This window comes from Urocampus carinirostris, chromosome 10, assembly GCF_059441175.1.
Source record: "Urocampus carinirostris isolate Australia breed hairy pipefish chromosome 10, RoL_Ucar_1.0, whole genome shotgun sequence".
Lineage (NCBI taxonomy): Eukaryota > Metazoa > Chordata > Actinopteri > Syngnathiformes > Syngnathidae > Urocampus > Urocampus carinirostris.
Window position 1 is genome coordinate 42,970,767 of NC_142358.1, and position 12,328 is coordinate 42,983,094.

Consider the following 12,328-nt stretch of genomic DNA (forward strand, 5'->3'; position numbering starts at 1 on the left):
AACAATTCATCATTACAAACAAAACAGACATCCAAGTTTTTAATGTTTGACTGTCAAAGTTTACCATTTTCAAGGGAACAGAAAGTGTTGCAGGAGTACAGAGAGAAAGAAACAGAAAATAAGCAAAAAATATGAAGACGGAGGTTTTTTGTTTTTGTCAGTGTAGAAAAGATATACTGAATAGGGAGAACAGATTATGATGAAAATGCCTTTCGTTGCAAAAAAAAAATGACGGAATGTTGTTTTTTTGTTGAATTTTGGGATTGTTATTAAATTGTATGTACATTTGAGAAAATGTTAACATTTGCTTGTTTTGTTCTTTTGTTTTTGTTAGTGTAGAAAAAAATTACTGAATAGTGAGAACAGAAAATTATGAAAATGCCTTTCGTTGCAAAATAAATTGACGGAATCTTGTGTTTTCATTGAATTTTGGGGTTGTTATTAAACTGTATGTGTACATTTGAGAAAATGTTAACATTTGCATGTTTTGTTCTTTTGTTTTTATTAGTGTAAAAAAAATATTATACTGAATAGTGAGAACAGATTATTATGAAAATGCCTTTCGTTGCAAAAACAATTCACGGAATGTTGTGTTTTCGTTGAATTTTGGGGTTGTTATTAAACTGTGTGTGCACATTTGAGAAAATTTTAACATGCAAAACTGACATTTTGGTTTGGCAGGCCGGATCAAAAAGCACTGTCATCCGTATGTTGCCCTTGGGCCATAGTTTGTCCAAGGGTGGTCTTGTTAAACAAGTCTTACCAGGACGATTGGACTTAATGACAGTAGGGGACACCGGGGACAAGACGGACACAAAATGAAGTGCTATTATCTCATCACCATTTTAAATGTACTATCATTGTAAAGCTTTCCAGGTCCATCAGAATGGAATGACTTTGAGTAGAACAAAAGGAGCTTTGAATTTGTCTCCATCAAAAGGATTCCAAGTCCTGGTCCCGGTCCAGAACCAGGACTTCTCACCTCACCACAGTGAAACTTCCCACAAACAAACTCCAAAACCTTGAACCAAGCCAAATATGGAACATTCTCACGAAGCGGTTTGTTTCTGCAAAGTGAACATCTCCAACCATGCCTATGTGTTAGAACAGGGATGTCCAAAGTCCGGCCCGGGGGCCAGTTGTGGCCCGTGATCAAATGTTTACTGGCCCGTGGCCTCTCATAAAATGAATAACATGTGTGAAACGACTGGGAACTGTCTTAACGGCACTGTCAAGAACCGGAACAGAAAGAGAACCCAAATGCGTGACGTCTCTCACACAAGCTTTTATTTTACGGGAGATGGGGCAGTCATGCACCCAAACGCCAGTGATTCGGCGATCGTTGGGCAGAAAACGTAAGGCAGCAGTCTGGCGTGGAATGACAGGAAGCCAGAGGCTGACGAGAGCGATACCAGTTACACAAGCAGACATCGTACAGATGGGGTCGATACCGGACAGGACGGGAAAGACAGGATAGATATTAAAACTGGATATCGAAATTAAACAGGACAAACTAGACTGGAACGAAACTGGAGATTGATATTAAACAGGACGAAACAATGGCGGACGGGATAACGGACAGAGTCAAAACCCACGTCTTGCGGGGCAGAGGTTCATTGACGGCCTGACAAAGGGTGAGTGAGAGCACTGAGCTTAAAGAGAAGGGAAGCCAATCTGTCAACGAGACGCAGCTGGCGCCACACGGGCGGGGCCAATTGGGCACCATGGCAACTGTGACAGGCACAGCAGGGTTAAACGAAAATGCTACAAAGGTGAGCTTTGTAGCTCAAACCTTTCACAGAGGGTGAGTTTATTAAAAAGCTCCTCAAAGAATGCACATTTTCAGCTTACCAGATCTGGATTCGAAAAAGTTTGGGCACCCCTGTGTTAGAACGTCCTTCAATGCCGAAAATAATCCATTCTGTTTCAGTCAGAGTGGTTTTATTCCTCTCTGCCAGTAAAAAATGGAGTTTGCCCAAGACTTGTCTGAAAATCCTCCAAGTCCCAAAGTCCACAAACGCGGCTAATCCTCACCAAACTCACCACCGTCTCGGATCAACGAGCGTGATAGGAGGTCGGGGCTCGGTGGGCTTAACCCGAGTTTAATAACTCGAGCGTGTCGACTCGCTCGTAGGACCCGGAGATAAAACCCTACAAGAGTAATAACCGAGTGAGGAACCCAGATTACGGACCGGCATCGCCCGGACACGGCCTATCTAGAGTGCACGACGCGGATGAGTCGTCGGAGGATTTTGACAGGTGAAGCGAGACGGCCGCGCTATCGAAAAGTTCTTTCGAGTGTTTAGACGAGACCCTTCTTCTCCTGAGGGCTCTCTTCTCCTATCTTATCTTCTCTGGACCACCACTTCACAAAGTTAATACAGTAGAGCCCCAGAATACTTTAGAAGTGACATAGCTATATAGCAGGGGGTGGAAACTTATGCTAATTAGCCGATACTTTACGAAACCTGGATATCCGACAAAAATATTTTAAATGATTTTAAAATATGCAAATGTATTTACTGTACATTCTTGACATTGAGCTGGTACAGTGGAGTGGTGGGTGGATTTAGTGGACGTAAGGGACGCCAGTTTGAAATTGGTCATTCCCTCATAAGATTTGGGCTTAATTGCCTCCTTATTCTTAAAAAATGTCATTGATTAGTTAAACCCATGCAATTAAGCCATTGGTGTGCCTCCTTTGTATTTATTTTCCATGGTTATCATGATTTTGCTTCTCCCTTTAGCGTCATGAATCCATAGTGAACAAATTCATTACAAAAAAAAACACCAAACTGAATGAAGAGAGAGAAAGGCATTATGGGAGGGAGTTCAGCCAACAGCATCTCTGCATCTTCGTAATGACGTGATATAAACCAATCAAAGACAGGCATCTAAGAGCCAGGGTTACCTTTTTAAAGCGGAACTACCAGTTTGATACGCGGTTGGAAAATAACACTTCATTCCTAGGTTATTACCGGGTTGTCATTATTAGAAGCTAAAATAGGCTCAGTAAACCGATAAACAACTTGTCAGTTTGAAATCAAATTTCCTAGAAAATCACAACGACTCATGATATATTTTTAGCACCAGCCTGCTGGCTTCTCAGGTGGTCTTAGGGGACTAGCTGTTGTCCACGGGCAGGGTTGGGTAGGGTTACTTGAACTGGATTACTTTCAATGACTTTTGGATGACTCCAATACCAAATATGCTCATAAAAGACAAAAGAAACTCAATAGGAATGAAATGATGGCTCACAACACGTGGTAAGCTTTCTCTCCTGGCTTTGATCTCTTTGATCTCCGGCAAAACGAACATCAAATGCGACAGAAACAAAATGAAAATCAATCCAAACATCATTTTTGCCCTTCCATGTATTCCGTTACTCCCCAAGCCTGCACAAAATTTTGTCATTTTATTCCTATTGAGTTTTTTTTGTCTTTAATTAGCATATTTGGTATTGGAGTAATCCAAAAGTCATTGAAAGTAATCCAGTTCAAGTAACCCTACCCAACCCTGTTCGTAGACACATAGTTGCAATTTGTTGGCTATTTCTCAAAAAAAAAAAAAAAAAGAAGAATCTATCCATCCATCTATCTATCTACCCTGGTCATATCCCTTGAGAAGGGTGACGAACAGCAAGACAAATACATACAAAAACAAAGAAAGTTTAAAAAAAAAAGAGAAAAAGTAGCAAAAAACACATTTTTAGACCATGGCCAACCCAAATGCCCAAACACCCAAACAAGTATGGCACCTCGGCACCCAAGTTCATCCCTCCAGAGGAAACAGGACACAAGAAAGCAGCCATGTCACGACACACTCTTCTGTTCAACAGCAGTGCCCGGCAGTTTTTGCTGGTTTACCCCTGCCGTATCATAGAACACGTACAAACATCCCACTGTACTTTGACAACACCTCTCCAAACATTTCTATCACCAACAATAGCTCTAGCTTCTACTATATTTAGACCTCTTTCCTCCATCCATCCACGTCAATGGCGGCCTTCCTCTTGGTCTCCTTCAATTTACTCCTGCTCTGTAGATCCTATTCAACAGTACTCTCTTATCCACACGCTTCCTCAGTTCCACTACTACTCCAGTTGTGTTTCTCACAATTCCATTTCTCAATCTATCCAATCTTGTCACCTCTAACATACTCCTCAAACACTTCATCTCAAAAACATTTATTTGTCGACTATTTCTAAAAAAAAAAAGAATCGTCGGATTAATTTAATCTGCCAGAAAAATAATTAAGATAATGAGAAAATGGACAACAATACTGTCAAACTCAACTGAACTGTGGAATGATTCTGAACGTGTCAGCTAATGGGCTACATTTCTCAAAACAATTGTTGGTCGTGCCTAAATTGAACACGTGGGCTAAAATCGGTCATGAAGACAAATGCTAGCTAGATGCTAGTTTGTGTACGGGAAGCGAAAAAAGACGTGGGCGGGGGGTCCCCTCACCCCCTCTGTATTATCCATCACTTTAAACTGGCAAGCTCCAGGGAGACCTCCAAATCAGATGTTTGTGCCAGTAGAAGATGCCCCCCTTCATTTGTCTTCTACATAGTCCCGGTAGACAAAGCTGGCAGGAAGTGGGCTACCAGAAGGACCAGGGAGGGCGGGGCTTTCTTTTGTTTCCTCAAGATCTTCCTCGGGTGGAGCTGGATGGCCCACGGGAAGACTAACAATGCTCCCACGGGCTCTCTGCCCTCATGACAACGACATGTTTTACCAGTTGTGAGCCTAACCCCCAGGGGGCGATGTACATGACAAATTGGAGTTTGGGTCATTGGTAAATTGGCAGGTGACCAGGGGATGAGAATGTCATGAAGGTTCAAAATGTTCTCAGCCTGGTGCGTTTTTGATGGACTAAACACAAAAATGAACGCACCGTTTCTGTTAAAACAAATAAACAAACCGTGCTCTAAAATACTGAAGAATTTTATACATTTGACTATAAAGGATTTTATATGATTGAATACAAGTTACATTTATTGATTTTAAACTGTAGTTATATACTGACTGTCCCTTTATTTAATGAGCAGTGAAAGTTCAGGGCAGGCATGAGTGGTGGAAGATGTTGTTTACAGAACGGGACGTACTGCTGATAAGAGAATCAGCATATCCAGACGGAGGACGGCAGGCGTTGTTTTGAGAACAAGGCCCTGGTGACGTAGAAACGCTTGGGGTTGTTTTTAGTACCCCTGACGTCGGGACTCTTCTACGAGATGGTGGAGCCCAGGAGGCTTCATTGGCACGCCCGTGGGAGGAGCCGGCACACCATCTTGCGGGGAGACATCTACTATCTATTTCAGAATATCCCGCATTCTCTGCTTTCATGTTGTTATTCAGCTACAGCTGGTGCTCATATATATATATATATATGTATATATATATAATTTCTGTGCCATCCTTTCATGTTTTGTTATGTCAGCCAGTTGGTGTTGGAAAAGGGTGCAGTTGTCCTATCCATGCCTGAGTAGGTTCCTTGCATCCCGCTCTTTCATGTTCGGTTCCGTTAGAACGCCTTTCATGTTTGGTTCAGTTAGAACGAATTGCAAATTTTGTCCTTGTGCACCAAAAACTCGTCTCACTTTTTTTTTAAATTTCTAGGACAGAAAAAAAGGAATAATACAGAAGAAAAAAAGCTATTTTTCCAGCATTTTTTCTCACTTTCTCTGCCAAAAACTGCTAAAATTGCGACACGTGACCCGTTTCTCCACGTGTGAGGTTGTTTCTCGGCCTGATACGATGGCAGATCGACGATCTGGCGTCTTCAATTAGCGGGGCTTCAATAGCGTCAGGCGCTAATTCCCGACCCGCTGACATTCGGATATCGAGCGAGCGCGGCCGCAAAGGACGCTCGCATCTTTAATTGCGTACACGAACGCCTTCATCTCGGGAAAGCGCCTCGGGTCATCGCTAAATATGCAGAAGTGTCGGAATGCTAGCTGCAAAAGTCGCCATTGATTCCTTTCTCGTGCTACACTTTTGTGATTATCCACGGAGGAGCGATCCTGCCATCAATAGAAATAAATGGATTCATAAATAACGTACAAATACATGCTATCTAAATAAATGAACACATACATTATTATCATTAAACTTGCAGAGTCTGTTGCGAGTATTGGGGCTACATGTGCTTCATTTATTTCTTTGATTTATACTATTCTTATTTGATTGTTTATTAAAGCACTTGAATTTACGTTTATTATTTCAATCTACTTTGAAATTATTATTATTTTTTGTTGATTACCGTATTTTCCGCACTATAAGGCGCACCTGAAAGCCTTTATTTTTTTCAAAAGCTGACCATGCGCCTTATAATACAGTGCGCCTTATATATGGATCAATATTGAGTCGCAAAGTCTTGCAACTAACTTGCAGCCGCCGACTCGATTTTCCCCCGAACGCCAAGTAGTCCGCGGTGTATGCTGGGATTTATTTACCGGCGTTTCATTGGCTAACCAATGTGTCGATCATCATTTGAATCGATCACTATTGGCTAAAGTTATTCGGAGGTCAAGGGGCGGATCCTTTTTATCATTTACAGGCTGGCATTGGCTTAAACGGCAAAACAAAGCCTGCAATTGGCCGAAAAAGTTGAATGCGTAAGGGCACATGGTTGACGGCATACAGAAAGCATTTTTTACTAAACTGTATTTGTAAATATTTTATTCTCCTGGATTTACTACACTCACGGATATAAGAGGACATTGGCTGCACATTATTATGAACACAACGACTTCGGTGAGCTACTCCGGCTATATATTATCCCTGTATCTTGTTTCAGACTGAACTCGATGTTTCTGTGATAAGTGGTGCAGATAATGGATGGAATGGAGTGTCTATTTTTAAATTAAACTGAATTCCAAGTGTTTATTGTGATATGCACAGTAAAGTTGCGAGCGAAAAAGAAAATAGAAACTAAGAAATGGTTGGCATTTCTTGAATCCCAAGACTTTAACCTTCCGATGAGGGAACGATGCATTGGAGTGACATCGTACAGACTCCGCATCCGCACGTGTCTTAGACACGTATTTGCGTCTTTGCAAGCTTTGGGAATGTTAAGGGGGTAATCAGTTGGACTGAACCATCTGACTGTTTTGTCCACGTTCCCATTGTAGCGCCTTATAATCCGGTGCGCCTTATATATGTCAAAAATAGGACCAAAAACTATTTTTTCAGGGTGCGCCCTATAACCCGCTGCGCCTTATAGTGCGGAAAATACGGTACATATTTACTTTTTACATATTTTGCTGAAAGTATTCCCATTCCCTCAAAAATATTTTGTATGGCTGTTGCTGTATTGTACTAGTTGTTTTTTGTTGTTTTTGTGTTCTGTACAGCCCTTTGAGACTTTTTGTGATAAAGGGCCCAAAAAAAAAATTTGACTTGATACATAAACCGTGGAATACATAAAAAGAAGACAAAATGAGATTTATTCATTTATTTATGCGTTCTGTCAGTCATTTATCTATTTCGCTATGTATTTTGTCAATTATAGTGTCGCTGGATATGGTCGTCGTATTTTGTGGGTGGATTTTGTTGCAACAAAATCTTATTCAAATGAGGGGGCGGGTCAGTGAAGATCGACCAATAGGTGTAAAGCTAAGCAAGGTTGACCTGCCCCTCATAAGTATAATAGCATTTAATCACAAAGAGTCTCAACAGCCTGCACAGATCAAAGACTATTGCAAACCACAGACTATTATGACAGCATCCCCTGATCTAAAACCTACATGAGGGCAAGGAAAAACTCAAAAACCTCAACATGAGGAAAATTAAGAAACCTGGAGAAGTCAAGTCATGTTTATTTGTGATGCCCTCAATCACAAAAAGTCTCAAAGTGGTGCACAAACAACAGATTACTGCAAACCACAGACTATTATGACAGCATCCCCTGATCTAAAACCTACATGAGGGCAAGGAAAAACTCAAAAACCTCAACATGAGGAAAATTAAGAAACCTGGAGAAGTCAAGTCATGTTTATTTGTGATGCCCTCAATCACAAAAAGTCTCAAAGTGGTGCACAAACAACAGATTACTGCAAACCACAGACTATTATGACAGCATCCCCTGATCTAAAACCTACATGAGGGCAAGGAAAAACTCAAAAACCTCAACATGAGGAAAATGAAGAAACCTAGAGAAGTCAGGTCATGTTTATTTCTGACGCCCTTAATCACAAAGAGTCTCAAAGGGCTGGACAGATTATTGCAGACCACAGACTATTATGACACCATCCCCTGATCTAAAGCCTACATGAAGGCAAGGGAAAAACTCAAAAACCTCAACATGAGGAAAATGGAAGAAACCTTGAGAAGGGACCGCACATGAAGTCATCCCCCTTCCAGTATGACCAGGCTTCAATGGATGTTGCAATAACAGATAATGGGTAGAACTATCTGGAAGAATCTGTCGCCTTGTTAGCGATGCTACAGTGTCGAAAAGCATTTTGGGGTTATTCTTTTGTGCCGCAATCACCTTCTAATAATAGGCTGATTTTGCAGTGGCAAGGGCTGCTTTATACTTTAACAAGCTGTCACACCAGGTTTGACGGAAAACCTTAAGCTTGGTAGCGCGCCATTTTCTTTCAAGGCGTGCTTCTTTTAGGTCCTGATTTAAGCCGTAAGGGCGCTACGGAATCCAGGATACTAGCCAGGGTAGCATTAAACTCATTCGTGAGTGAGTCAATAGGGCCTTTGTATAAAGGAAACGAGAAACTACTCCGGAAAGAAGATCAGAGAGCTCAGTGTAATGATTATAACGATGACAAAATACAACAACAAAATTAATAAATTACAAAATAAATGAAAAATAGAATGACTGTTTGAAGGGGGTTAACAAGATATGTTTTATTTTATAATGAAAGACACTGTCCTTTTAAGTATAGCGTTAGAATGATGGTTCTCAATGCCTCTTTTGTCTCTGTTGGCATTTTATTTAAATATGACATTGAAGATTAAACACTATCCCTTTAAGTCTGGATCCAAAATAGTTTTCAGGATCACTTTTTCCATTTTGGCCTTTCAATCCGACGTGACATGGACAATTTATCACGAGTAGGTCCACATAAAAGTCTGTAAAAGCCAGAAAACACAAAAAAGAAAAAAGCGCTGTGGTTTTCTTGTCATGTTCAACAACACCAGCGCGAATTTTTCGCCCTCTCAGCCTCTTTCTTTTCCTCGCTGGCAGGATTTTAAATACGTTTCGAGAAGCCCCCGGAACGTAAATCACGTCGGTGACGCTCCAAATGTGCGTAAGACGACTTATAGGTCAAGCTTAAAATATTTTTTCGAGTCTTCCGATGATCTACGCGCCGTGCCGTTTAACCGCGGTAACTTTATTCGGTGCCGGGTTCAAACGGTGCCGGGATTGCTTATCATCTCCATGGCAACTATTAAAAAGGAAGTCATGAGCTGAATATCGGTGTTTATAAAGCGCTTTGTTAGGATTTACGTTCAGGTTGTGACTTTACTGCGATGTTCCCTCTAATTTTCGGTAAGCGACTCTTGAAACAACAGTGAGCAACAGCAATCCCAAGTGTGGCAACTAAGTCATGATCAAACAGGTCCAAAACTTGACAGCACGTTACATTTTGAGTTTCTGGCAATGCAAAATTATTTTTCACTTTTGAATGAATTTATTCATAGAATTGGAAATTATTTACACAAACTTTTTCTTCTTTTTCCCTGTTTTTTTCTACTTTTTTTTAAATTCCTTTAAAGAAAAAAAATCTTATTGTGTTTATTTTTTCCCAGCTGTTACTTTTTTCATGCTTTTTTGTTCTCTATTACATTTTTCCTTTATTTGTTTATTTTCTTTTTTTTCTGGCTTTTTTCTAAATTTTTCCTTCCGTTTTTTTTCTCTGCCTTTTGTTTCTTTTTTTCCTCAGCTTTTCACTACTTTTTCATTTTGGTATTTTTTTCTTTTTTTTGTTCTATTTCCCCCTTCCTTTTAGTCATTATGTGCACATTTTTACATAATATTTGGTCGTGTAGGGATTAAAGAAGCAAAAACAACCTGAAGAGCCGTTTAGGACCCGAAAGAGTCGGTTCCTTTTAGTTAGCCGAGCCGAAGAAGCCAGTTCGCGAAAAACTTTACTGACTTCACTCAACGTTCTACTTCGACATTGACCTCCAAATACCGCATTTAGAACACAGCGTCAGGGGAACCCGTGAATTTTTACCTTCATGCACTGTCACTTTGACTAAATTTGCTTCTTAATTAGCAATTTCGAGCCCTGATTTTTGTGAGCTGGCTAGAATTTCTTGTGCGCAGAAAAGCTCTGGGTAGTGCGCAATTGCGCGCACACGCAGCTAGAGGGAATATTTCTTTACTGTATCATGTTGTCTTGGCTATTGGTTCCAAGACTTGGAATAATGCTAAAGGGAGAAGCAGTAGCATGATAGAATAGACTCCGTGATGACAAAACTTTGAGCTGCGGATCGCCACCAACAGCTTCGTCCGGAATTGCAGTATTTTTGCCATCACGGAGTCTTGGCTTCCCCGACGCCGCAGTCCAACTAGCAGGACGCATGCTACACCGGCACGACAGAGACGGAGACTCCGGTAAAAACAGGGGTGGGGGACTATGCGCTGCAATAACTAATCATTGACACACACTGCTCACCCGATGTAAAGTTTCTAGCAGTATCGTGTAGACCCTTCTATCTACCGAGAGAGCTAACCGTGGTCATTGCAATGGCTGTTTACGTTCCACCGGATGCTAACGTAAGCATAGCGAGCGCTAAATCTCCTGCTCGCCGCTATCAATAAACAGCAGCTTGCACACCCCGACGGAGCTCTTATCGTCGCCGGTGACTTTAATCAGGCATGCTTAAGGACTGTACTTCCCAAATTAATTCAATACTGTGCAAAAACACTGGAACGTGCGTACAGTAACATCAAACATACGTACAGAGCTTTTCCCCTCCCCCCACCTAGCTGGATCCGGCCATCTCTGTCTGTCCCTTACCCCTTCCGGAGGAAAACAAAGCCTGCAACAAGGACAACACATCTTCTTTGTTCCTCTATCTTCTATCCTCACTGTAAAATGTGAGACTGGAGTGCCACGTCCAATTTCGTAGTCACAATATGTTCAACCCATTTTGTAACAATGATAATAAAGGTATATTCTATTCTATTCTATATGGTATTTTACCAGAATCTGACAACAAATGAGATGAAAAACTTAACATCCATCTGGCTAACAAACAGCAGAAGTCAGAGTCAAACAGAACCGCCTTTGTTCCCTATGCAGCTCCTGACCACCTCAATAGGAGCCTCTAGAAGAGCATCATCCCCTACCCAAGGATCCGATCAGAGACAAGGCCAGCAGGAACCAAGACATGGGAAAAGCGCTCGGCAGAATCCAAAAATCCACTTACTGGCAACCTCCAGCGAGGCGTTGTGGCTGACCGCCTCCCCCAGGTAATTCCGAGCCACGCAGACGTAGGACCCCTCGTCGGGTTTGCTCCTGCGGCCGTGCACGATGCGCAGGAAGAAAAGCGAACCGCTGGGTAGCAGCATCCGGTTGGACCGCGGGTCGTCCTTTTCCGTTTCCACGCGTTCCCCGTCTTTGTACCATTCCACGGTCGGGGTGGGGCGACCCTCCGCTTTGCAGTTGAGGGTGGCCGGCTCGCCCTTGGACACGATCAGGTCCGAAGGGTGCTCCGCGATCCGGGGCGGCGAGTCCTCCTGGCGTAGGCGGGACCCTGGGATCGGAAAATCGGGAGGTTATGCGGTGTTCATTTGAGCTGTGAAAAGTGACGGGGTCCCGGGGACGCGCATGCTTAAAAATCCAGAGATCTATAGCTCCCCAAAATTGAGTGTGCTCCATGCCCTTACAAACTGTCGTATTTTCCCTTACAAAATACAAAAAAATATTAATTTTTTTTCAAACATGTTTATTGATGTCGTTTAACATGTTATATTGTACATGTGTTTCCTTATATCATATATATTGTTCATGAACATTTTGTTGTGAGTTGCTCGACATGAATGAGCTTTATTATCAAAAAAGTTCAAAAATGAAGTCGCTGGGACGTTCACTGTAGAAGGAAAAAATACATGCAAATAGAATGAAGTAGAATAATACATTTTCTTATTTTCCGCATTAAATGATTGTTGGTAATATACTGATTCAAAGGATAACCACAAAGCTGTCTTTTTTCATTTTCTCCTTTTATACTTTTAACTTCTTTATATAACATCATCATTCGTAATATAATGCATCAAAGCAAGTGAGCCGTTGGAGGGCTGGCTCTTGAATGAGTTGAGCCGAAAGAGCCGGTTCTCTAAAAAGAGACGGACT

General features: G+C 41.7%; 1 protein-coding gene across 1 annotated transcript in view; it reads right to left on the bottom strand.

Annotated features, from left to right (window-relative positions):
- Positions 1–12,328, bottom strand: part of LOC148358976 (roundabout homolog 1-like) — a 362,675-nt gene that overhangs the window by 179,905 nt on the left and 170,442 nt on the right. The window contains 1 exon segment of the mRNA XM_088345902.1: positions 11,403–11,729. Coding sequence (XP_088202028.1) covers positions 11,403–11,729 — 327 coding nt within the window.